This window comes from Volvox carteri, assembly GCF_000143455.1.
Source record: "Volvox carteri f. nagariensis unplaced genomic scaffold VOLCAscaffold_55, whole genome shotgun sequence".
Taxonomy (NCBI): Eukaryota; Viridiplantae; Chlorophyta; class Chlorophyceae; order Chlamydomonadales; family Volvocaceae; genus Volvox; species Volvox carteri.
In genome coordinates, this window is record NW_003307598.1 from 310,760 (window position 1) to 336,491 (window position 25,732).

Below are 25,732 nucleotides of genomic sequence, written 5' to 3' on the forward strand. Positions count from 1 at the left end.
CTGCCGCCGCGGCAGCAGCTGCAGTCGCAGCCATCCCACCAGGCCCCCGCCAGCCGCGACGGGCCCCTGGCGGAGTTACTCGCATCGCTCCAGCTCGGTGGCCACTCTCCCATGCCGCAGCATCGCAGCTCAGACCCGAATCTGCAGCAGCAGCCGTCACAGCAGCAACAGTCGTCGTACAAAAGTACGGCGGGCGCCAACGGCAGCGGCAGCGGCGGCAGTGCTGACGGCAGAGGCCGCCTGGTAGCGAGTGGGTCCAGTGGAGCTGCAGGAGCGGGAGCTCGGAATCCGGATAAGGGAGGTGCGGGCAACAGCATGGGTCGCAATGGCGGCGGAGGGGGAGGAGCGGCGGGAGGGGCGGGAGCAGGCGCAGGTGTGCGTGATCGTGATGTCGACGACCGTGCGACTGTGGCTGCGATGGAGGCGTTGAGCCGTCAGGTGGAGCAGCTGCGGGCGGAGCTGGGCTCCGAGCGGCGGGAGTGCCAACGACTGAGGGTAAGGCGCGCACAGGAGTGCCAGCGAATAACGGAATCAAAAAAGTTCGACGTTCCCTTTAGAATGATTTCAGCGCCTGGCGTGCTTACAATCCACTGCCCTTCCCCATGACCTCATGGCTTCGTTAACCCCTGCCTTTGCGACCTCACCCTGCTTTACCACCCTTCATGGGTTCTTTTCCCCTTACCAGTCTGAGATCTCCAGCTTGGAAGCCGCCCAGAGGGCAGCCAGCGATTTGGCTGAGGCCAGCGCTGCAGCGGCGCTGGGGGAGCTGCGGGGCCAGTTGGAGGCACTCCGGAAGCAGCTGGAAACCAGCGAGGGCGCTAAGCAGCTTCTCATGGGGCGGGTGCAGCAGCTGCAGGAGCAGCAGGGCAGTCTGCTGGACCTGCAGGTGCGGGTGGGGGCCCATGATGAGGATGCCAAGTGATGCCTGAACGGGATTGTGTGAGTGGGAGGATTTAAGAGGTTCGTAAAAGAAGGGAGAGAGAGCTTCTTACTTCTGCTAAGGCAGGAACTGCGGGTGATTTTCGGAGCTGGGAGATGTCGGAACCTTAAGTCCTCAACTGCCCTCACGCCCGGTCATGCGGGACAAGATAAAGCAAGGCCGGAATATGTGCGTTCGTATGTGTACATGTGTGTGCCGCTGCCGCTTAGCTACAGCTCCCGGCGCGCAGCCAGGTCTCCGATACAATACGCCGTACCCTTTGCAAGCGCCCATTCAGCCAAACCATTCAGCCAAACCCAAACCACCCAGGCGGACACCTTTCTTCCCTTCCCGCCTCCCATCAACTCAGGCTGAGTCCAGCATGCTTGAAGCTCAGGTCCGGGCACTGCAAGACAGTCTGGGCGCTGCTCGCTCGGGTCAGTCCTCCTTGGCTGCTCAGCTCGCGGACGCCAAGGCGGCGGCGGATGCGCTGCGTCAGGACAGAGACCGACTGCAGCGACAGAACCATGATCTGTCGGACAAGCTGCAGGCGCAGGTAGTAGTAGGGGCTAGGGAGGGAAATGGGAGGAGGACGCGTGGGAAAGTTGGGTTGTTGCTGTCAGGTGTGGTGGTTAGGGAAAGGCGAACAGGATCATATGGTGGTGGGGTCGGCGTGAGGCTTTTGGTTTGTATCCAGGTCTCTGCCATGGGCTGCGGGATACCAGTGGTGGATTGGTTGGGCTCCCAGCCACCACTCAACCACAGGTCTGCTCTGCTCATCCTTTTTTCCTTCCTTGTACTCTTGTGAATGCGGAGGCCCTCTTTTTCTTCTGATCCCTTCTTGGCCCGTCCTATTCCTTAACCTGACCGGCGCCATGTAGGTTCGCAGCCTGAGTGAGGAGACCTCGCGGCTGCGCTCTCAGGCGCTGGAGGCCGCCAGTCAGATGGAGGCAGAGCAGGCCGGCCGCCGGGCCGCGGAGTCGGCGCTGGCGCAGCTGCGGCTGCAGGTGGAAGGCAGTCGCAGCTGCGAAAGCAGTGCGCTGCAGCAGGCGGCGAGTTTGGCCAACCAGGTCAAGGAGCTGAGTGCGGCGCTGGAGTCGGTGCGCGCGGAGCGCAACAAGCTGCAGGTCTCTTCTTTGGGGGATCGGGCGGGACGCATGCGGGGTCCGCCTGTCTCTTCCCCGCCTCTTCTCGTTTCCCTTTGTAAGGGAGTGACGGGGGATGGACGTGAACACGCAGAAGTGCCCCCCTGTGCTTCCTCGGCAGCCGCTAGTATGTCATCCTTGCAGGGAACACGCGAAATTGGCTGTCCCTGCCCCCATTACCCTTACAATCCCTCCAGGAGGCCAAATGGCGGTCCGAGGAGCGGTCCGAGCAGCTAAGTCTGGACCTTGAGGGCGCCATGACGCAGGTGGCCAAGGCGGAGATGGAGGCCCGGGCCGCCTCCACCAAGGCAGAGAGCGACTTGCGGTCCGCTATCTCGGCTGCGGAGGGCTTCAAGGCGGAGCTCAAGGCGGCGCGGTCACAGGTACGCAACGGGGGACGGGGCGCAGGGAGGGCTGGGGGTGCTGTTGGGACCAGAGCGGATGCGGTGTCCGTTTGATGACCCTTCACCCGGGCGCCCGTCTGTCTTTTGCTGTCCTGATCTAATCCCATATGTGATCCTCCGTTCACTCGTTATGGGCCGTTCAGGCGGTGCGTGGCTGTTGCTGCCAGTCCGGCACTGATATGGGTCTCTTTACACGGCACCTCCCCAACCCACACCCTCACTCTTATGACCCAGTTCTCTCATACCTACGGTAATTTCTTGCCGCCGCCCTTGCTGGGCCGCCCTTGGACCCCATAGCTGGATAGTGTACGACAGGAGCTCCGGGTGGCGCAGCTGACGGCGGAGGATGCGGCACGGCGGGAGAGTGCCGCACAGACGGATGTGCAGGAGCTGGAGGCGCTGCTGAGAGGTGCGTGCACGGAGGGGGGCAAACAGCGCCGCACCGGCCGTCAAGTACTTCAATGCTTTAAGAAGCAGGGCGTTTGTTTCTTGCACTTTTACTTTTCCCTCTTTACCTAGCCCTCACATACCGCTCCTTTTTGCTGCTGCTGGTATTTGATGCCACTGCTGCTGTTCCCACTGCATTTGCGTTGGCAGAGCTGGATCGCGACCTGGAGGTGGAGGTCAATGCCGTGTGGCGGCAGCTGCGAGCCGAGCGGGCTGACTCGTTGTTTGGAGTGCCCGAGGGCGGCGCAGTGGCCCCCGCGCGGCGGTGGCGGCCTGTGTTGCAGGCGCTGGTAGGCATCATGAAGCGCAACGCCAACGAGGCGGAGCGGCAGGGCCAGGTGGGGACCGGTTGGGGTGCGGTGGGTGGGTTTCTGGTGATGGGTTTTCGGGTCCCCCTCACTCCTGCGGCTGCTGCAGCACCCCATGTTTCTCTACATCCCTTTCTTCTACCATCTCCCTCAACCCCATCCGCGGGTTTGGGGCGTCGCCAATCTTATTTGTTTGCTTCCTGCACGTGATATCTCGCTCCATCACGTCCTGGAGCAGGCCCTGGAGCAGGCCCGCGAGCGCATCCTAGGCATGGAGGCTCAGGTGGCCCGAGCCAACGAGCTAGCCAGCTCCCTAGCCGCCCACCAGCAGCTCAAGGCGGCCCACTTGACGGAGCTGGAGGAGAGCCACAGAAGCATCGCACTCATGGACCAGGCGCTGGCGGTGCGTGTGTGCTTTGTGGGGGGCCCGCCGCCCACGGTGGCGGTTGGCGGTAGATGGGGCTCCGTCCGCTGTCCTCGTGTCACAGGGTGCGCACGCGGGGCGGGGAGTGGGGGACAGGGAGGGTGTAAATCCTTGCTCGTTCCACGTAGATGGGAATTGAAGGCGGGCGGGCGACGGGGATGGAAAGGGGGGCCCCGGTGCGGAGTAATGTTTTCGAGATGGGGAAGTAAGAACAGCTGCGAGGAGGGAGTCCTCCAACGTTAGCATCCTCTGGCAGTTCTTTCAGATCATCCATCATTTGCGGTGAAATGTTCTCCAGCCTGCTCCTAAGTGTTCTCCAGGCTGTCAAGACTCGTCGGTCCCAACCTGCCTTCTGATTCCGCGCCCTCTCACTCTCGCCGTCGTCTTGCAGGAGGCCAACCGCGAGTGTCAGCGACTGCACCGGCAGCTGGAGGAGCTCTCTGCCGCACATAAGGCCCTCACAATGGAGTCCGCGGCCCGTGAATCCCGGCTGCAGGCCCAGGCGACGGAGCGGGAGGTGGCACTGCAGGTGGGGTCTCCTTGTTTAAGAGCGTGCGAGAGCATTAGGGGCGGGGATTTAGGAAAGAAGAAGGGGAAAGGCCATACGCCGGCGGTCGCGCTGTCCCTGCTGCGTATCAGAAGTGGGCGAAAGAGGAGCCCAGGAAACGGGAGGGTGAGGGTTTACGGGCCGCAGGTCGCAGGAAATGGCGGCGAAGGAAGAGAGACGAAAAATACCTATAGCCTGTTTTTTTCCTTAACGGGAGGGTGAGGGTGAGGTTGAAGGTGACATGATATGCAAATAAAAGGGGGAACAAAAGCTAGCACGTCCGTTATCGCTTTTCCAACCATCCATTTCCCTTCCCCCTTGCGCTTTCCCCCTTGCTCTTCCGGAACCCCCTTGTGCGTTCCTACCTTCCGTTCCCTGTCGCATTTTTATATTTGTTTTTCGTCCAGGCGCAACTGTCGGAGAAAGAGGAGCGGCTGCGCGCTGCGATGGCGGATCAGGAGAAGCGCGTCCAGGTTTTGTCTGCTGAGTGGGAGGCCAAGCTGGCGGCGCAGTCGGCGGAGCGAGACGCTCGGCTGCACTCCGCGGTCATGGACGCGGAAGCCAGGCTGCAGTCCAGCGTGTCGGAGCGAGAAGCGAGGCTGGTGGCGGCGGTGGCGGACGGCGAGGCGAGGTTGCACAAGGTGGGTGGTTTGGTGAGTGTGTTAACAGGCGGCCGGTTTCCTCTATCCTCTAACCTTGCCTCACTCACCTATTCCCCGGACCCCTTACTCCTTTCTGTATTTTCTTACGTTCTCCGCCCACACCCGCCATGAATATGAACTTTGTTGACCCCTCACCTGGTCCCCTAAGCTACCGTTACCTGTTTTCTAATCACCCCTCCAACTCTGTGACAGGCGGTCCTAGACGCCGACGCTCGCTTCCACGAGGCCATTACGGAGCGGGAGGCGCGTCTCGCGGCCCTGGCGTCGGAGCGCGAGTCCCTTCAGCGCCAGATCTCCACCATGAGTGCGTTGCAGTCGGAGGACAAGCAGGAGCGGGACATGCTGCGACTGAGGGTGAGATATTGGAGGTGAATTGCCGGGGCCCCCTGCTGCTGGCGCTGCTGATGTTGCCCCAATAGAGGAATACGCTGAACACCAGAGCTCGTCCTCCCATCCTCCTCAGCCATCCGAACCAAAGAGCCAACCTCTCCCCTTCCCCAAATTCGCATTCACAATCGGTTCGGCTCCTGTGCTAAGCTCCGTTTGTCCACTTCCTTCTCGAAACCTCCGCTCCGCTCCGCTCTCCTGCCCCTCTACTCCTGGTACACTCTTGCCCTGGCAGCAGCTTCACTCGTTCGTGGTTCGTCTTTCCCCTCTATCCCCCAACAAGGTTAAAACGGGTCCAGTTGCCCAGCCATTTCCCCGTACGTCTCACAGCCCTCCTCTTTCCCCTTAATCCCCCTTTTGCTTTTTCCATGGACCCGTCAGGCGCACCGACGCGACCACCTGCTGAACATCGTGTGGTCGGAGGTCCGCGCCATCAAGCAGACGTGTCTGATGTCATCCGGCGTGACCTCCTCCTCGCCGCGCGGCCACTCGCAGCCGCTGTCGGTCTCCTCCCCGCAGCGAAGCGCAGCGAGCGGCGGGGCGGGCATGGGTGCAGGCATAGGTGTTGGTTCCGCCTCCGCCTCCTCCGCAGGCGGCCCCGCCGCCGCCGCCTCGCATGGGCCGGTTGATTCGGACAGCAGTGTGGTGGACTGGGAGGACCCTACATGCCAGGAGAAGCTGATCAAGGGCCTCACCACGCTGCGGGTGCAGGTGGGTTTTGCAGTTGTCGTGTCGTGGGGATTGCCGTGTCGTGGGGAGAGGAAAGCTGCGCACGCAGTGATGGCACAAACGGCGACATCCCGGGATTTTTTTAGTGAGGATAACTTGTTGTGGAGTGTATGCGGGATGGGTAACGGGAGCGTACTATTTCCTCACGTGGGAGGTAGAGGTAGAGGTGGTGGCGGTGGCGGTGATGATGTCTTGAAGGCTCTGTCCGGGTGAGAGAACCACCTCTCGCCCCCTCATGTTACCGAGACCCATCTACCCGTGTTCCCCATTTTCTGTCCAAATCTGTCTCCAAACACTAATCCTCTGAACCCTGACTTCTCGTTCTCCTCTCCTGCCGGGGCTCATCCTCTCCCCTCCTCCTTTGGGCATCGGCGGACCTTTCTCTGACATTGCAGCACATCACATCCCCTACTTCCTGCTCCCTGCTCCCTACTCGCTCCCTCACTTGTTGGTGTCACTCCCCAGGTCGGGAAGCTGCAGGCGGAGCTGAATGGCCTCCGCTCCGGTATCGGTGTGACGGAGGAGCTGACCGGGCAGCTGGCGGCTGCCAAGGCCAGGTTGGCGGACTCGCAGCGGAGCACTGAGGAGTTCAGCTCACGAGTGGTCAGCCTGGAAATGGACCTGCGGGAGGAGCAGGCGGCCAGGTGGGAGGCTGGGAAGCGGGTTGGGGGAGGGAAGGGGACGGGCGGCACGAGGTGCGTGCGGGGATTGGAGGTGGTAAGGCGGGTTACGATCGGAGGGTTACAACACCTTTCACGCTTTAGGCGTGCAATGCGGTGATTTGCAGTGCGCTGCTCCCGCACCAGAAATGCGGCATGCGCCACATGCATGACCTGCCGATGTGCCCCACAAATAAGCCACATCCTCTCCCGTGAATCTGCACGTATCTTGATGCATTTGGATGTGGATGTGTATCTGTACGTGCGTGTGTCTTCACAGGTCTGTCCTGCAGCAGCAGCTCGCCTCCCACGAGGCCTCCGCAGCCGCACTGCAGTCCTCGCTACTGGAGGCTCGCCAGACAGCTGTGGCGCTACAGGAGGAAGTGGCGGTCATCACCAAGTCAAGAGACACCTGGAAGGTGAGGCAGCCCCTCTCCACCACTGTGGTGGTGATACTGTGCTTGGGGAGGTGGTTGGGGAGGCGAGGGAGAAAGGCAGTGGTGTGTGTGTGTGTGTGTGTGTAAGAGAGAGAGGGGGGCAGCTCAAAGATGGTTGGATAGCCGGCGTTCCGCACCAAACATAGCGATATTTATATGTAAGCTATACCTGCCACTGCTCATCTGTTTTCACCTCGCAGCTCCCTCATCTTCCCAGCACGATTATATCTCCGGCTCGTCAGCGTCAGCATCAAGCGCTCCTAGCTTAGGCTTCTAGATTCCAGTGCGCATGTAGCTAACTCCTATACCACCATCGCCATCACCATCACGCTGAGCAAGCTCACCACTATGGTGCCCCTCTGTTGTGAGCTCCCTACAGCCTAAGACACCGGTACCCCAGCCCAACCCCGGCCAACCCTGACGAGTCCCATGTGCTACCCTCTGTCCAAGCCACATCCCCAGCCCCATGCCACTGTGCTCTCTCACACTTCCCACCTCCTTCCCCCTCGCCCGCAGGAGACTGCCACGCAGCAGGAGGCCCAACTCCGGGAGCTTTACTCGGAGGGGGAGACTCGGGCGGGGGAGTTGTCCCGGCTGCGTGCCGAGGCACAATCCGCCAACACGGAGGCGTCGGGAGCCAGTGCCAGGGCGAGGCTGCTTGAGTCGCAGCTGCAGGTGAGCGAGGCGTCCGCTGAGTATATTTACTTTATAGAGCTGTAAAGTGAAGGACAACCGCGCGCGAGTGCGGTGCTGGTAGGGGGAACATACGCGTGTTCATGGCGGGCTGGACGCGGCCCCTGCTGCTTCGACGCTGTTGCGGCTCATCCAGTCATCATGCAGATATGGCCAGCATCGCTGGCTGATGTTGTAATGCTGCTGCTGCTCCTGTTCCTGTTCCTGTGTCATTATCTCGTTCAGTTGCTGCACCGCTGTTGTTTCGCCCTGGGTTCTGTGCCTGTATGCTGTACCACCACTGTCTCACACCTTTGATGCGTAAGGTCCTGCGTCACCCATGTCATCTGCTCAGGATGCCAAGGACCAGTTGGATACACTGAGCGCCCGGCTGGCGGCCACCGACAAGGCGCTGAGTGACGCCAACGTGCGCGCCGCCTCGCTGAACGGGCAGCTGGTGCTGGCGGAGAGCGAGACACGGCTCAAGACACAGGAGCTGCTGGCGCGGGTGCAGGCGGCGGAGGACGGGGAGCGGCTCGCCAAGGTACGTGCGCTGCCACCGCCACTGGCACTGTCGCTGCACAGACTCCGCTGCACTGCGATGATAGCCGCCGTCGCTTGGACCCATAGCACCCAGCGGGCCCCTATCCCGTTACTCCACAATGGTCCGCAAAGTTTGCCGAGGGCTCCGACACACTCTCCAGCTGTAACGAACACACATAGTGATGCACGTAAGAAAAACGTCTTTTCCTCGTTCCTAAGCTATCATTCTCCGCAGTGCCTCTCCACCCTATTAACCTTACCATCATACCGGCACTCCATACACCATCCACATGACGGGTTTTGGTCTCCTATTCAACCCACTACACATGCACTTGTGTAACACAGAAGCACATATACTTACAACACGTGCGCACATACACACTTGCAGCTATACGCATACACGTACATACAGGCATCGCGGCGCAGATCATTAAAACATACAGGCATACTTGCAACGCAACGCAGGCCAATGCCAAGGAGGCCATGGAGCGGCTGGAGACCCGGCTGCGGGACGCCAGCGAGCAAGGTGGCAAGCTGGTCGCCGACCTCGACGCGTTGAGGGCGGAGAGGAACGAGGCGCAGCTGCGGGTGGGGGAACTGATCTAGGGAAGGGGTGGGACTTGCGGATGGGCGGTGGCCGAGGGGATTGGGGAAAAGACCTTAGGCGACAGGCAACGGCTGGGCGGGGGGGACTTGGGGGAAATACGCATGTGAGCATCAGAGCTTAGGGCCCCCAGATAGGAGGGGAAGAAACCAGGTACACGAGCGGCCCATTTCCGGGTTACCAGTTGCGGGACAGGGGGAAGGGGGGAAGTACGTACAGTAAGGATGAGCTCAATCCCTTCAACCCCCTCCTCCTTTGGCCCAACCGCCCTCACCTGGGCCTTTCGACCTCTTAACTGCGTTTTGGGGCTGGAGGGTGTCTTTTTTTTACTCCCCGGCATGAAAATTTCCTTCCTTCCAGGCCGATGAGCTGCAGCGGCACCTGGCGGAGGCTCGTGCCCGCCTGTCCGACCTGGAGCACAGCGGCAAACTGGTGCACAAGCTGATGGCGGAACGCGACGCGCTGCAGGATCAAGTCAACACACTGCGTAACGCCAACATGCAAGGTGAAGGGGTGACTGGAAACGGCGTGTGACTGCCTGGCTGGGTGCAAGTGGCTTGCTGGCTGGATTGGTGGCGGCAGGTGGCTGGCTGGGTCTCAAACTCCACCTACGTTCGCCCGCTCAGCCTTTTCCGGCCGCCCACACACAAACGCAAAAACGCGCGTACGGGTGAAGCTGTACATCCCGCAAGGCCTGCGTTTCACGGGGTTCCTCCCCACTCCCCGTCGCAAGAGTTTTTTCCCTTCCGTCCTCTCGCAGCCCCACCCCCGGCCCTCTGTTGCGTCGCCGCTCGCTCTTCTCGCCCTTCCTTGTAGTCACGGATGAAGCTCGTAGTCTGCGACGCACTCTGGACAGCATCCAAGAGCAGCTGCATCGCGCCACGGAGGAGAAGATGCGGCTGGCTGCCCAGGTGGAGGGGCAGAGGCTGGAGGCCATCATGAACAGCATGGCGCCGAGGACCGCTGGCAGGATTGGCGCCCTGGCGCGCCCGACGGGCAGCGCGTCAGCTGCTGGCGCCATCGGGGGCTCCTTGGCGACCGATCTAAGTGTGGCAGGGGCCCCGCTGGACCCACGGTCGGCACCGGCAGGCTTCAACAGGTGGGCAAATTGTGGGATGTGCGGGGGTGGGCGTAGTGGTTGTGGGTTCTGGATGCTGGTGGTGGGGTTGGGGTTGGTGGTGGGGACCGAAGGGTTAAACGTCGATTTCGACCTGGTGGGAAGTCGTTGTTGTTGTGGCCAGGAGTTCAGGAGGGTGCATGTCATCTCGTCGCCCTGATCCTCGCCAGACGCGCGTGTACTGTCGTCTGCCGGTGTCTGCCAGTCTGCATGCGTGCCTCTCTGTCAGCCTGTCTACCTGTATGCATGGTAGTGCTTCCGCTTTTGCTCGGTTCCCAAGCTCATGTGTGTTGTGGTGTTTCCTCTGCTAAGATATACGGTTCCGTAGTTTAGATGGTCCAGGGCACACACCACGGCAGGTGTAAGCCGCAACACAACAGTTCGCACTTCAACTTTAGCGGCCACAGTCGCCGGACTCGACGGACTCATCCAGCATAGCCGGGCATTCTTCTCGCCATTACATCAATACCTTTAGAACTTTTCCTGTTTGGAATCTTGGACTGGATATGCATTTCGCGTTTGCTTCTGCGCATGAACACCCAGCCGCGCTGCCACCCGCCCTCTCGCGCTCTCTTAGGAGCTATGCAGGGCTGTCGTGCACGGGTATAGGCAGCTACGCGCCGCCGCCGTCGCTGGGTGCAAGTCCGTCGCTGCCCTCCGTGGCTCGCCCTGCGTACGCCGTTGTCAATACCCCTTACACGCCTACCACGACCACCGCCGCCACTACCGCCAACTCCAACCCCAGCACCACCGCCACGTCAGTATATGAGGCCACGGTTAAGCAGACGACGGCGGTACGGGTTCCTTCATTCGGGGGTGCGGGCGGATCGTATGGCGGCGTGGGAGGAGGCTCGTACGGGGCCGCTGCAGGAGGATCGTATGGTGGCTCGTATGGCGGTGGGGGAGGATCATACGGTGGCGCAGGAGGATCGTATGGCGGTGCTGGGGGAGCGTACGGCAACGTTATGTCTGAGGAACCACCATTGACAACCGTCCGAGTGCATGTACGAACGTCGCCAACGCATTCACAACCCAATGCGCCGCATCCAGGAGGACAACCACCAGCAGCAGCAGCGGCTTCTGCTGCGCGGTGAGGAGTGGTCATCCACCTTGGCCTTATCTTCCGCGGCAAAGAAAGGGGCGCTCTTCTTCTTATGGTGACAGCGTACTGACCCTGCTTGTGACTGAGCACGGTTAACAACTGCCGCTCAGCGCCACCGAACCAACCGTGATCGTGATTAACCAACAACCATTTTGAACAGAAGCATAAGATATAGTAATTATTCGTTTTGATGACGCCGAGAATTGCAGGAGCACGTCCTTCTTATCAAACCGTTCATGCAACACTGATAAGCTTGCTGTCGTCCGTACTACCGTACCTGGACCGCTTCTTAACCGCGTCTTCTTGGACTGCCGATGTGGGTCCAGCACGGCCGCTGGTCTCTGTACGGCACGCATTTGCCACCGTGTGCTTTTACAGCAGTTGCAATTGTGACACAGTTCTGCATCAGGATAAATTGCACTGCAGTCGTACACCCGGAGTCCCGGCCCGTTCCCTGTCTATCGCTTCTGGGTCCTTGCCCTTTGTTTCTTTCTTGGACTTACGTGCCAGCAACGTCCCGCATTGCGACCAGAGGGTTTCCCTCCAACTCCCCTCCGGCGTGGCTAGAAAGACTGACAACTCTGCATTTGTATGGGTTGTTTGTGTGTGTGTGTGCTTGTGGAGGAGGCGCAAGGCTCTGGGTTTCTGACATTTTAAAGTCTGATTCATTGTGGGGGTTGACAAAGGACTTGCTGGAGGTTTACGGTGGGGGCTCACGGCACACTTGCCAACGCGCGGCATCCTCATCATGCTGGAAGGTTGATACCACTGCGCGGCACGGCAAGGCAGGCTTTCATTTGATCATCGTAAGCGTGACTGCATCCGATGCATGCAGTGTGAACATAATTATCCGCATAAACTCGCGCAACGTCTTCGACCTCACTCTTGCACAAAAGGGAGCTACGGACCCAATCGGTCCGTGCACGCGACACCGTTGAATTCCGTAGCAACCTGACGCCCTCAGCGGAATGAGAGAACATGCCTTAGTGAGGTTTGTAAGCATTTGTCTCTACTTCCGCTTTTTGCCGTGTCTTTTTTCAAGGTGTCCCGGAGTAGTCCCCGCAGTGCGCTGCCCAGCGGGCACGGAGGCGGCTTTAGCGCCAGCCTCCTTGTGCCCTGCGACCCCGCCTGCTGCGCCCTCCTTCATGCTGTCTGTGTGAACCCGCGCGGTGGCGGCAGCGGCCGGCGGCTGCTCGGCGCCAAACACAGCCGTCACACACAACACACACATGAAAATTATAGTCGGAAGGGGGGTGCACGCTGTCTGGAACACCGCCCAAATGAACATGCCCAGCGCCACCAGTGTCACCTTCAGGTCAGGCACCTGCACATAAATGAATGGTAAGGTGGGCAAGTCGGAGAAGACGCTGGGAAAGACTTGATTAGTATACTAAATACGGCATCATCCACACGGACGCTATGCATCGTGACCAGTGCCTACGTGAGACTTCCCCGTGTGATTCAGCTAAAAACAGCTCCGGTTCTTTCTTACTTAAAGTATACACATTTCATCTCCATTAGCAGATAAGTCCAAATTGATTTTGGGCGCGAAGACCTAGCACCTGTGCTCCATATCTCGCAAGCCTTCCTCGGCAGCCATCGTCATAGTGTCGTTAAATGTACCATACCGCCCAGACAGCAGACGCATGAACGTTCCACAAAAATTGAACCGAACCGCGGGCAAACTCACCACCGGCATGGCGCAAGCGCACGCCAAAAGCATGCCACACGACAGTGCCAGTAGCCCAGACGCGGGGCCCCCCGCCTCCTGATACGATTCACCCAGGTGGCTGACGTCGCTGTCCTGTAACAGGGCTGCGCTCAAAAAATACGGGGAGTGCCGAGTCCAGTCACCAGCTGTGACGCCCCTTGACTAGATCTGCCTACATGCAGCCTGCCAATGCGCGTGCTGAACTGAAAGCGCAAAAAGCACAGCGAGCTAGGTCTACGTGACAAGACACGTGCACGCCATAAAGCACTCTGGACCGTCGTGGTGAGCTATCCAATGTGGCGATGAAGTCCCACCATGGTAATCATCACTTATGATCACTGAGCGCATACATATGGCAACCAGGTTGCGGTCGCTGACTACGCAATAGGCGAAGGAAACAAGGCTCCGGTCTCCATCGTGTAACGCACGATATCGATAATGAAGATGGTGGGAAGAGAGGCCCCAGGCGCACACAAAGGTCACACATGCCGCTCGCTACCCAAGCCCCTGAGTAAGTGTTAGCATATTTCGCGAACATAGCCACGAAAGGGCTTCGTCCTCCGAGCTCCCATCACCGGATCGCATGACGGGCTGAGGTCTGATCAAAACACACATACGCACACAAGCGCTCACCTTGACCATCCAAAAGGCGTCCCAGAGCGCAAATCCCCGTGCGAGATAAACATTTGAACACCTCCTTGGATAACATTTTCCACCAAGTGCCAGGAAGTATGACTACATGCATTGCGTTTGCATAGTCCGGATAACTACGACTGACCCCGATGGCTGCTATTTCGACTGCGCTTAGCGGAACATCCTTCACACGTCCGTCATGCTTGATTGGGACTGTCAAGAGTGGTGTCTGCAGAAACACGAAGAGGGCGAAGCAGACGCCGCATATGTGCTGCACCGGACTTACTAACCGAGCCCTGCTTCTTTTCCTTTTCGAGAACATGTGTTATACGGATCTTAAACACTAAATGAGGGATTGTGCATATAATAATGACTAAATTGCCAAAAAGGGAACCCTGCAATCGGGACGTCACGTCGGCTACTTGTACGTCGGAAACAGTGCACTTGCCAAAATTCTTCACCTGCACATTGTCCTCGTAGTTTCAAAAGGTATCTAAGTCATTTGAGTCTGAAAGTTACCAGCAAGTTACAAATAGGCCAATTACAACTAGGAATTATCATTGTCATTTTGTCTTCTTCAATTCTTTCACACTTTTCTGGACAGACTCTTTTGCCGGTGCCCTCTCGGTGCCCTCGTCATTACCCGGGTTCATAATAATGTATATCGCTATAATCATGGCGACGCACATATTTGTAACGGCAATAATTTCGCACCCTGCTTTATTTGTTGTATATGCAAGGCCAGCATAGCCTAGGATTAAACCAATGGAACCATCCAAGAACGCGGATGTGATGGAGAACATGGTCGCTGCAGCCGCCGTGCCTTGAACAAACGGCCGATACTCCCCCATCTTCTCGACGAAAACATCAACCTTATTAACGGAAGAAGGAAGACGGAGGGAAAGGAGGCGACATTTTTCAGACTTGCAAATCGACCTATTCAGGGCGACACAGGTGACTTTCCAGCGCTTGGCAGAGGGGGCATCAGGATCCAAGGCATTGCCGACCGGGCGGGCCCCGGTGCACTGAGTGGGTATTATTCATGGGAGATGTGGGGACTCGTTTCTCACCAAAGGGGAGATCATGAGGGTTCCCCTCGAACACAGGACCACTTGATCCGATACCAACCTTCTACTTTTAACGCATTCTAAAGCTGATTTGCAAACCTCCTGTTTCACGGCATCGCCCCTGTGAACCGGATCCCGCTCCCAGTTCCCGGGCAACGGTGATATTTCCTCCCGCCAAAGTGTACCCACTCACGGTGTGTTGCTGCTGTGCTGCACACCAAGTTCGTACCTTATCTGTAACGTCCGCCCGTTGCAAAAGCCCATTCCAGTCTTTGAGCTTGCCCCAGTCGCACGGATCTAATCGGCTCGGGTCCACATAACAGGCGTCGATCGTCAGCACCAAAGTTTCAAAGAATGTCCCGGGCAGCAGAATGTACTTCGTGTAGGGTGCCATTTCAGGACTGGTTTTAATCAGTCCAACAGCGACGGCTTGGAGAGGGCTCCATTTCTGGTTTCGCACAGTGTCGTCGCTGAACTCCACCATGAAGCTGAACGTCGGCGCATGCATGACAAGAAACATTAGCAGTCCAACGCCTGCTGCTCTTTGTTGCCATGTCAGCCTCATTCGCTTTCTTAGGTTTCTATAAGCCGGCATGATGATACACTGCCAAGAGGCCCCGACGGATCTCCCAAGTCAAAAGTAAAAGTTGAGCAGTGAAACAAAAGAAATTCTTAAATAAATTTTTTGCAAAAACAACCTTGATTAGCAAAGGGAATATTTGTAAAGGTATCCTAACTGCCGCCAGAGGTTGCGGCCTTGAAGGTAGTTGCCTCGGCCTAGTTGGTTGATCGCTAGTCTCGTTCAGTCTCGCAGTTTCTGCAGCATGGCGCGCCTCCCAGGCGAATCCTCACTAATCGCCAATAGCAAGTGCTCCAGCTCCGGCGGGGCAAGCAACGCCAGCTCCCCCCGGTCCCAAAGCTGCTCGATATGCGCGATTGTGTCGCTGCGCAGCACGTGCAGCACGCATTGCAGCTTGCGGATCTGGGACGCCCGCGCGGTAAGTGCACTCGCCACCTGCATAGAAATACACGCGCCGATGTAAACACATGCACAATGCATGCGATGCTTCCTTCACGTGCTTCACGTGCGCCTAACCTGTCAGCAATTTGTTACGGCCCCTCGCGCATACGTGACCCCCCAATTGAACAACAGAAAAGCTATCAGCAGCTTCAGGCGTTTAAGTCGCGACCCAAACCCTTTTTGCACATTTCTCCAAGATCATCACAACTCACCACACTGAGGGGGATGCCCGACAGGTCCGGTCCCGCGCCGCGCGCCGACGCCAGCCACGCCTCCACGGCGCCCCCCACCAGGGGTCCTAACAACTCCCCCAGCTCCACGCACTCGTCATGGGCGATGTCGCTGTACGGCCGCACAAAATCAACACAGCATACATTCAACAGGTACCGAGCACGCGCACCGCATCACAGGGACCAACCCCATCTCAACTAGCAAATTAGGTACCACCACCTCCCCTCCAAGCATTACATCAGTACAGCGCGAGCACATGGCCAGCAGTAGCAGTAGCAGTAGCAGCAGCAGCAGCAAGCAAAGGCAACCACAACCACTACCCCCAGAATACAGATTAGGAACCTCATAACTAAACCCTCCACCACCACTCCCATCACCACCACCACCACCCACCCTTTGCTCATGGTGGTGGCCACCAGTTGCCCGGCTACGTGGTTGATCACCGCCGCCCCCAGGGCCACTCCGTCCTCCGGGGTCAGCACCTCGCAGGCGGCGCGACCCAGGCGGCCCAGGGAGTGGAGGAGCTGCTGAACCACACGCCGGTGCCGCTGTCCCACCTGAGGACACACAGGAGGGGGGCAGGAGGGAGTTAAGTAGGGTGAGGTAGGGTATGCAAGAAACCAGGAGGCAGGGGAGCAGTCGTGCATGCACAGCACATTATAGTGGGAGCAGCAGCAACAATGCACACGTGTGTTAATGTATAGCTACACAAGTACGGTATTTGCCGTACTGACGAGACACAAAGCGGGAAAGGGGCACAACACAGTGCCCAGTGGCGACATCCGTACATACATACGTGTACAAAATGATAAAGCTACTTTCAACGACTCCTTCAGACTGCCCCCGCCCCGGTCCCGGTCCCGGTCCCGGAGAACCCCCCCGGGTGTGTTCGTACCTTCGTGTCCGAACGTCCCACGTCGCGCAGGCCGTCTAAGCCAGCGAGGATCTCGTCCAAAGTGCCGTACTGGCTCCGGAGCTGCGCGCGGCAATGGTTAGGAGAGACAGACACACACACACAGACAGACAGACAGACGAGATAAGCCAAAGGCAAGGATGAGGTGCGGACTGAACTAGCACCGTGTTGCAGTACATCTCTTAGTACCCGATTTCGTCCTGTACTCCCACTTTCACTTCCACTGCATAAAGTCACACCTCGCTGCATCTCCTTCGGCATTACTCCAGCCCAACCCCCTGCCCCAATCTCCACCTGCCCCCGGCCCCGCTCCAAAACCCAAACCCGCCCCCCCCCCCCACACACACACACATACCTGCTCGCGCATCAGCACCCTCGCAGCCGCCCGCAGCTGCAGCGCCTCCCCCACCAACACCCGAACCACGCCCTCCCCCGTCGCCGCCTCCAGGGCGGAACCATAACCCTGGGACAGCAGCAGCAGCATGGCCGCGAGGTGCTGAAGATCGTTGACCGACAACAAACCCAATTGGGGAACGGAGCTCATGGGGGGGTCGGTGATCAAGGCGGGCCCCTTGCCGCCGCTACCTACGGCGGCGGCGGGGGAGGAGGAGGAGGAGGCGGAAGATGCTGAGGCTAAGGGTGGGAGTGTACGGGCCATGAGGGCGATGCTGGCCACGGCGCTGAGGAGGGCGCGGGATAGCGCCCGACTGCCTGCAGAGTGCGGAGGAGGCATGAGGAGGAGGAGGGGGGATAAGATGTGTGTATTGGGATGATTAATGGGGGGGGAGACGGCGGGTTTCAGTTGTGGCGGTTGTGGCAGTTGAAAGGGACCCCTCCCCTTCCCTCCCCTCCCTCGACCACACCCCTACCTGCACATGCATCCTCCACCAACCCAGTCACCAGCTGCACACATTCGTCCATTCTCCGAGTGATAAGATAGCGACCCACAGCCAGCGGAGAACCGTCCGTACGGCAGCCGCTGGGGGGATCCTGGACCTCCCAATCCTGAGGGCCAGATGCGGGACATACACGCGTGTGTGTGTGTGAGGGGGCCCCCCGCGGGAGGGTCAGGGATCAGGGGGACACGACGAAGCACAGACGACTGACGAGAAGGAAGAACCCTAGACGGACACTCCAAGACAAGGGGTACTAGTACGGGGGAGGGACCGCAGCGGATATGGGTTTGGGGGCGAAAGGGGATTTGGAAAGGAACGGAAAAACACGTCCCTCCCTGACCTTCACCTTCACCTGCACCTTCATCTTCACCTTCGACCCCGCCCTCACAACTCAGCCATCCCATCCACCTCATCCACCCCATCCACCCCATCCACCTCATCCACCCCATCCACCCCATCCACCCCGGCCCCCAGCCCCCTCCGTGATCCTTCACCCCACCCCCACCCCCACCCCCACCCACTTGCAGCTCCCCCGCCGCCAGCCTCCGGTAATACTCGTGATCCACGGCCACCTCCTGACCCGCCATGACCGTATCCCAACAGCTCCCACCACCACCACCACCGGCAGCGGCAGATGGTGGTGGTGGTAGTGTGGTGCCCGGCACCCCCTTCAGCAGTTGCCTTGCTCGTTCCAGGTACTTCTCCTGGCGGTTGGACAGCGCGTGGCGGGCCAGGCTCTCCACTGCCGGGGCCAGGTACGGGTCTTTTTGGGGGTGTGGGGCCGCGGGGGGAAAGAGGGAAAGGGGCGGGAGAGTGTCCGGCCGGGTGGCAAGGGGCCCGGGGCGGGACGGGGGACATCATGCAAGGCCACAAGGACGTGTTCTGGAGTTGTGTACATGTGTGAATGTCTGTCTGTCTGTCTGTGTTCTCGGCAAGGGGGGCAAAACAAAACAACGGGAAGCCCCTAACATTTCGGAAAAGAAGTTCGGATAAAGACGTTCGTTCCGCGGCTGCGTGAAAAAGTGTTTTTGATGAGGTGATGACGGCACCACTCCGCGCCGGGCGCAGGGGCCGGGGAGTGGTGAGGGAGCTCGTGAGGAGCAACACGGGGGCCGAGACAGAGCCCCTCTCACCCTCTCCATTCGTGAAGTTGAGGTTCTCCGCCATGGCCTCCAGATCCGCTGCCGCCGCCACCACTGCCTCACAGCCCTCCACGTCCTCGGGGTTGGCGGCGATGAAGGGTCGGGCCACGCGGGCGATGTAGCAGTCCGCGACGGCCCTCCAGAACGGGCCACCGAACACCTGAGGGGATGGCGGGGCGGGGCCGGGCGGGAGGCGTACATGCGTACATACGTACATGCGTACATACATGGATTTGTGTGATGGAAGAGGAAAACGAGAAGAGGAGAAAAGGGAGGAGAGAGGGTTTCTTTTCTTTGAGAGGACGGATGCTTCCGCACCGAGGTCGGCAGGAGCTGCGGGTCCGGAGGGTCGTACCAGAAGGCAGAACCGCCATCAGAGGGAATATGAGGCACCTAAATAGCTCCCGAAATATGACAGAAAAAACGACCGAAAGCAGTAGCTCCCTTTCAACATATTTGGATTGACGAAAATACCGTCAATCCGATCCGCAGCTGAAAAAAATTGACTAAGCCTGAGTCGGGGTCCGCATGCTGCCGCGAATAGTGTGTCAAGCGGTGGTGGTTGGATTGGTAGTTGGGTTAGTGGTTGGGATGGTGGTTGGATTAATGGTTGTGGGGAAGGTGAGGCAGGTAAATCAAGAAAAGCATCGGAGAGGGCTTCAATGATGATCACCCAACACGCACACGTCCGGTTAAGAAAACAAAAAAGATGAGATATCAATTATTGCATTCAAACTAATTAAACCCCCAACGGTGAAGATAAAACAAGTGCGATGTGGGGCTGCGGGGATTGCATGCTAATTAAGTGCAGAGTGCCGAAGCTACAAAAGTCCCAAGGTGTGGTGTGAAGGGAAAAAAAGAAAGGGGGGTTACAGGAGGTCGCCCGCACCAGTTGTTTCCCCGCACCTCCATAAGGCCCTCATCGAACTCCAGAAGCCACGTCGCCAGCAGCCGCAGCAGGTGCTGGCAGCAATGCTCCGGGTCGCAAGGCCCATCGACGCCGCCGCCGCTGCTGCCGCGCTGCCGCAGTGGCCGCGCAGCCCCGGAGCCCGGCGGCGCAGGATGCCATGCGAGGGTGGCGGCGGCGCCAGGCATGGCGGCAGGCGTTACGGTGACACAGCAGGGTGACGTCAGCATGGGCTCCAGGGCGCCGTTGACCAGGCGGTCTGGGGATCAGATCGGGACAGGTAACAGAAGACTGGAGAGAGAGTGGGAGAGAAGCAACGAGTGAAACAAACAACGAAGAGAAAGAAGTGAAATAAGTTATAAAAATTAGTTTACAGAGGGGGTTTATTTATTCAGGCCGAAGAGCGAACTAGCACTACCCCATATCAAGTCACAGGGGCAGGAACTAGGCAAGACCCTCGTTCCCTGCTCCATGATCACCGCTTTCCCTCTTTCGCCTCACACCATCATCATAAGCAACCCGCACTGCACGTAATTTGTGCACCACAAGAATCCTCTGCATCCGTACAGCACAGCACAGCACACGGTGTGTTAAGGGGGCCCCCACCCCCCCACCCTCAGATCTCTAGCTGGTGATTTTTGCACCCTTGACCTTTTGCATCCACAACAGCTCCCACGCGCTCCCCTCCTCTTTCCCCCCCTATCGGCCAGGGCATCTATCCCATCCCCTTCCTCACCTCCTCCCCACGCACATACACAACACGCACAATACGCACACGGCGGACAACACGCGCATACCTGACACATCCTTACCTGTCATCTGCCGCAGAAGCGGCTGCTGCAGCCCCAGCACCTGCGATGCCGAGATCAGTTCGGCCACCTGCACACTGCCACCTCGCAGCGCCGACCGTACCGCCACACAACACGCTGAGGAGTCCACCGTCACCGCCTCCGCACAGCAGCCGTCGAGAGCCTGACAGGGGGGTAGGGGTTACGGGCTCTGTGGGGTCCGGATTTCCCGGATCCGTTTTTTCTTTTGGAGGGGGGAAGATCCGGGTTTACGGGAGTTAAGATCCAAGTTGGAGGAGTCACGTGCGTCCGCGTCACGACGAGCCAGCTCCTCCTGGGGTATTGATTCGGGGGGTGGAGGAGGGGAAAGACGAACCACGAGAATGGGTGAAGTTGGTGCCACGGAAAGAGTGTAGAAGAAGTAGGACTGACCGAAAGGCGTTCTTGAAGGCGGCGACCTCGGGATGCTATAGTGATGATGAGGAGGAGGAAGGGGGGGGACGCATAGTGCTCCAAATGCCCACCACATCGTTTTCATCCTTCGCGACCGCCATCCCCATTTCACCTCCTTGTAAAATGCCACTTACCTTTTCATAATTTTTTCACCAAATGTTTTGTTCTGAATTTTATTTTCTACACCACACATTCTTTCCGCACCCACCTCCTTGAGCTTGGCACTGCACAGCTCCGCAGTTTCCCGAAGTAACGCCACGCTCTCCGCCGTCACCCGCGGCGGCCCAACACCCCCACCTCCACCCTCGTCCTCGCCACCCTCTCCTTCCCCACCCGCGTCCTCGCCCCCTGCCCCTGCCGCCTCCTCTTTGCCCTGCTGCTGCCTCCGCTGCTGTCTCGCCTCCCTGTCCGCCAGCTCTTCCTCCGCGTCCTGCGCCATCTTCTCCAGTCTTACACAGCAGTAGGCCGCATCGGAGAGGCTGCCTGAGGGGGAACCGTGCGGGACATGAACGTGAGCGTGGACATCATGAACGACATGTAGGGAAGTACGGCCCTCCGGAGCATTTAGAGGCCATCAAAGCCATCCAAAGGACAGAGGTCCTGAACACCTCTCATTTACGCACCGCACCACACCACCATTACCAGCACCAGCACCAGCACCACCGTGCCATCTAACGCATTCGCCAGTCAACCGTGCCACGCCCCACGCCCCGCATCGCCCAAACCCTACGACCCCAAACACCCCAAACCAGGGAGAATCATGTGCAATAAGTGAATTAAAAGAATCAACTGGCAACGTTAAACAAAGCCTTCCAAAAAGGCGGAGCCGGAGCCCTATCACCTATCACCTGCCGCAAGTCGCTCCTCAAACTCCTGCACCTGCTTCTCCATATCCTCAGCGGCCTGCTTGCGACTGATCTCCGAGGTCAGCTTCAGAATCCGGGACACGATTTCCCTGTTGTGGCCGGAAGGGGGCACAGGGGGGTGCACATGGCGGGAAACGGCGGGGGGAGTGACTGGAGTCGGGGTTATGCTGAGAGAGCGGCTTTGGCGCAGGGTGCAGAGCCCCCACCAGCCTCTCCCCTTCCTCTGTTCCCGGCGCAATCATGAGCCCTATCATGGCCAATTATGTCGGGGTCAGCCCAGGCACAGCCGCACCCTAGACGACTTACTGGTAGGTTCCGATGTGGGGCAAGATGCTGGCCTCGGGGCTCTCCGCAATCACCTTGTCCGCCTGCGCAGCCAGCTGACTCAGAGCCTGGTCCAAACCGTCCCCCGGCTGAGTCGCCAGGCGTTGCAGGAGCCGGAACAGATGGATTCGGACCTGCGATTATATGTGGCGTGAGCATTTATTCTTAAGCGATGGTTTGCGGGAATTTGCATGGCTGCGTGCGGAATGCGGAGGGGGCCCGGGTTTGAGGGCGATAGTGGATGGGGAAGAGGAAATGAGCTCCGGAGCTGAGCGACAGTTGCTACCGCAGCACCTGGTTTTGGAGCTGATCTAGTTGATCAATTGACTCTTGGATGCTAACGGGGTCGGTGCTGTCAAGGTTGCGGCCGGTGGACCAGGCTGCGCTGACAGCTGCGACTCCCGAACTCCCCGACATAGGGGACGAAGGCAGCGGCTCAACGCTCTGTGGACAGCTGTGAGGTTCTGATGCAAATTTTTTAACAGGGAAGGTGGCCCAAAACGCTTCTATAAGCTACAGACGAGCGGATGGTAAAGAGGTAGGTGCGATCTACAGCTAGTTATTAACGTGCTTGGCGAAATGAACCACAAGTTCAGAAATCAAACGATAAATCATGGACAGGTGCCAAGACATGGCAAGCGCCAGAAGTAAGTCGATGCATGAGCGGAATACGGCACGCACCAACGGCTTTGGCAGAGGTTGCAGAATAACCTCTTGTAGTGTAATGAACCTTGGTAATGATGCAAAAAATAGCTGACCTCAGCAGCGACACCGGCCTCCTTTCCCCTTTGGAAAGAATTTCCGCGACGGGAACATCCGACAAGAATGGATTTACAAGCAGAAGGGTTAACTGCAGCAGCAGACTGTGTAACAGCTCCTCATGATCATAGCATGATTGACGAACAGCCAGCGTCAGCGCATACCTGGTACACAGCTTTCGTGTTTCCCCAAGCGCCTCAGCCCTTGTACCGCGCTACGCAGGAGTACGCAGGTGCGTGACCTTACAGGTGGCGGGTTGCCGCATAGCCTAAGCAGCCGCAGGGGCTGAGGGGCGGGGAAACCAAACCAAGTAGCCCCGTATCCGGCAGCTGGCCAGGCGCTGAGAGCGCAAACAAAGTTATGCTTGATTCAACTCACCACTGACGTTCAGGCTTCCCGCTTGGCCAGGTTTCGCGGACAACTGCCCTAACACCAACTTCCTGAAAGGTGTAAAATGGTCACCCGACGGCGCCTGTTTGCTCACCGCAAGTGATGACAATTGGTACGGGATATGCGGTGTCGTGCGGATGACGGGGTCCCAGCATCCAGTGCACGCATGGATACGCAGCAGTACCATGCAGCTGCTTGCGGCGCATCAGGATGCTTCATATGCACATCCTTCACCTGCTTTTGCGAAGTGACGACCTAGTAGGATTGATTCACGGGTTCGCCCAGTCGGTCCATTTTGGGCCCGTCTGGTTGCACAGGTTACGATTGTTCGACCTGCCCCAAGACGTTCGGACGGCGGAGCGGCTTGACCACGGCGACCTGCTGCTGCCTTGCGAGGCCGGCGCTGACTCACCAAGTACGGCAGCGATATACGACAACGACGGCCGTGCGTCTCGGAGTGATGCCGCCGGCCCCGACAACTTGTCGCCCGCGCTTCGCATGCACGCGGGCGAGACGGTGTACGACTACTGCTGGTATTCCCGGATGTCCGCTACGGATCCTGTGTCGTGTTGTTTTGCATCGTCCTGTCGCGGTCAGCCAATTCACTTGTGGGACGCATGCTCCGGAACCATCCGATGTTCGTACCGCGGCTACAATGACGTGGATGAGCCCACGGCCGCGTACTCATTGGCATTCAGCCCTGACGGTGGAAGACTGCTGGGCGGCTACAATAAGAGCATCTATGTGTTCGACGTGGCACGGCCGGGCAGGGACTACAAACGCATCATCACGCACAAGCGAAAGCAGCCGGAGAGCATTGCAGGTGGGGAGTTTCATGCAGTTGAGGGTTTCATGCTACGGGTAAGGAGGACAACGTCGTCACCAGGTAGGTTACACTTGACAGGTGGCGAGGTAGCCTGCAAGCCATGATCCACATCTCCACATCCAGAATGAGTTCGTATCCTAGGACCACTTTTCATGAGACTGGTTCATGAAACTCTGCCAATAAAGGATTCGAAGAGGTTTTGGGCTCCTGCTCGTTTTTTTCGGAAACTTGGCCACCAGGAAATGACGCCTGAAAGGGCCTGGGTGTTAGGGAAAAAGCTAAGGACTCCGATTCTTAAGTGCCTTGCGAGGGAGCGCTGGGGCCTTCCATGTAAATCCGGTCAATAACGCGGGATTCTGCGCGTGGCTTACGTCCGTAACGTCGCGCAACCGCGTAAATATGCAGGCATTGTATCCTGTCTAGCGTTCAGCGCCGCTGGCGACGTGTTCGCGGCTGGTACTTACACGGGCGCACTGGGCCTCTTCGATGCGCGGACGTACGAGCTGCTGCTCATCCTCACAGGAAACCGCGGAGGGTTGACACAGGTGCGACACCGTTGCGCACCATAAACGGCTACAATGGTGATGCTTGATTGTTGATCGGCTTGGTCATAGGGCGGCGGCTAGGTGTACAGTAACATTATGTGGCCTACGGGAAGGTTCACGTTTAGTAAGCGCGGGTTAAGTAAGTCACGTTTCCTCGGACAAAGCTCTTCCCGCCCAGTCCCAGTGATTGTGCTTGGCTGCTTGCTGTCGGCTTTTCCTTTAGATAAAAAAATGCCGCGGGTGGCCTGGAGCGGCGTGCGCAAGCTGGTGTATGCATCGTTCATAACCGAATCTGTGTCCCACTTTTCAGGTTATGTTTTCCTCCGACGGCAATTACCTCTACACGGGCGCGCGTCAGGATGACCAAATGTTCTGCTGGGACGTGCGGAACACCTACGAGGCAGTCTATACGCTGCAGAGGGACACAGCCAAAACCAACCAGCGAGTCCAGTTTGACATCGAGCCGTGCGGCAAACACTTGATCACCGGGGGCTGCGACGGTGCACTTACGGTAAGCGCGGGCAGCTACCCGTTTACATATGGCACAGCACCCCAGCATTAGGGATCTACAGTTGAGGCAAGCACACATCGTAGCCAACATACAATTAACAGATGGTTCTTTAAACCCCAAGCAAAAGATGTCAGCCTCGCCTTAAATTTCCAGGGTTTCCGACACGATGGCGCCGACCTACGTGACCCTTTTCTGGCACATGTCCCAAAGTCAGTCAATAGTAAACAGTCAAGTACCGGAGGAACAACAAATCATATACAACACAGATAACCAACGCTATTGCATATGTGCTCGCACTCACCCCCTCCTTCCCAAACCCAAACCTATGCTCCAGGCTTTCGACCTGCAAAAGGGCATTGAGATCGACCGCCAACGCATCGCTGCGGATACGGTGAACGGTGTGGCATTCCACCCCTGTCTAGACCTGCTCGCGACGGCATCAGGTGCGCAACACAGCTAGCTCGACGCGCAGCGGTCCCCGACTCGTTCCGAATGACAGCTACCCCCCAAGAACCTCAGCATATCAGCAATACACAGGACAGAACTGTCGCATGTCTACAAGGCGTTTCGTACGAGGCGAGGCACACGTCGACCCATTTCCCCGTAACCAGACACAGCCGGCGCTGAACCTTCGCTAATCTTT

At 58.4% G+C, this 25,732-nt stretch overlaps 4 protein-coding genes across 4 annotated transcripts in view; 2 read left to right on the top strand and 2 right to left on the bottom strand.

Moving 5' to 3' along the window:
• The window catches only part of VOLCADRAFT_96773 (uncharacterized protein), a gene marked incomplete at both ends in the record, with an annotated part of 14,178 nt that extends 3,187 nt beyond the window's left edge, over nt 1–10,991 (top strand). The window contains 23 exons of the mRNA XM_002955782.1: nt 424–495; nt 686–886; nt 1,290–1,475; nt 1,801–2,019; nt 2,262–2,447; nt 2,612–2,614; nt 2,766–2,877; nt 3,066–3,253; nt 3,462–3,626; nt 4,039–4,176; nt 4,602–4,835; nt 5,049–5,210; nt 5,625–5,666; nt 5,739–5,954; nt 6,438–6,616; nt 6,912–7,050; nt 7,585–7,743; nt 8,096–8,284; nt 8,749–8,871; nt 9,248–9,392; nt 9,704–9,986; nt 10,582–10,798; nt 10,875–10,991. Coding sequence (XP_002955828.1) covers nt 424–495; nt 686–886; nt 1,290–1,475; nt 1,801–2,019; nt 2,262–2,447; nt 2,612–2,614; nt 2,766–2,877; nt 3,066–3,253; nt 3,462–3,626; nt 4,039–4,176; nt 4,602–4,835; nt 5,049–5,210; nt 5,625–5,666; nt 5,739–5,954; nt 6,438–6,616; nt 6,912–7,050; nt 7,585–7,743; nt 8,096–8,284; nt 8,749–8,871; nt 9,248–9,392; nt 9,704–9,986; nt 10,582–10,798; nt 10,875–10,991 — 3,675 coding nt within the window. The remainder of the gene's footprint in view (nt 1–423; nt 496–685; nt 887–1,289; nt 1,476–1,800; nt 2,020–2,261; nt 2,448–2,611; nt 2,615–2,765; nt 2,878–3,065; nt 3,254–3,461; nt 3,627–4,038; nt 4,177–4,601; nt 4,836–5,048; nt 5,211–5,624; nt 5,667–5,738; nt 5,955–6,437; nt 6,617–6,911; nt 7,051–7,584; nt 7,744–8,095; nt 8,285–8,748; nt 8,872–9,247; nt 9,393–9,703; nt 9,987–10,581; nt 10,799–10,874) is intronic.
• A 1,124-nt stretch (nt 10,992–12,115) lies between these two features.
• On the bottom strand, nt 12,116–13,459 carry VOLCADRAFT_96774 (uncharacterized protein; the record flags this gene model as incomplete). Its single annotated transcript, XM_002955838.1, has 3 exons — nt 12,116–12,430; nt 12,797–12,910; nt 13,451–13,459. 3 exons carry the CDS (start codon nt 13,457–13,459, stop codon nt 12,116–12,118), a joined length of 438 nt encoding a protein of 145 aa, XP_002955884.1.
• Nucleotides 13,460–15,319: 1,860 nt separating this feature from the next.
• Nucleotides 15,320–22,475, bottom strand: VOLCADRAFT_96775 (uncharacterized protein; the record flags this gene model as incomplete). Its single annotated transcript, XM_002955839.1, has 17 exons — nt 15,320–15,532; nt 15,751–15,880; nt 16,163–16,326; nt 16,665–16,745; nt 17,038–17,267; nt 17,334–17,393; nt 17,552–17,687; nt 18,100–18,341; nt 18,712–18,880; nt 19,627–19,886; nt 20,440–20,599; nt 20,719–20,749; nt 20,848–20,882; nt 21,077–21,351; nt 21,717–21,823; nt 22,041–22,192; nt 22,353–22,475. The coding sequence occupies 17 exons, from the start codon at nt 22,473–22,475 to the stop codon at nt 15,320–15,322; spliced, it is 2,568 nt and encodes an 855-aa protein (XP_002955885.1).
• Nucleotides 22,476–22,786: 311 nt separating this feature from the next.
• VOLCADRAFT_106969 (uncharacterized protein) lies at nt 22,787–25,646 on the top strand. The gene is made up of 6 exons (XM_002955783.1): nt 22,787–23,049; nt 23,226–23,319; nt 23,525–24,030; nt 24,439–24,578; nt 24,889–25,089; nt 25,424–25,646. Exons 1-6 carry the CDS (start codon nt 22,884–22,886, stop codon nt 25,547–25,549), a joined length of 1,233 nt encoding a protein of 410 aa, XP_002955829.1. The 5' UTR covers nt 22,787–22,883; the 3' UTR covers nt 25,550–25,646.
• Nucleotides 25,647–25,732: the final 86 nt, after the last annotated feature.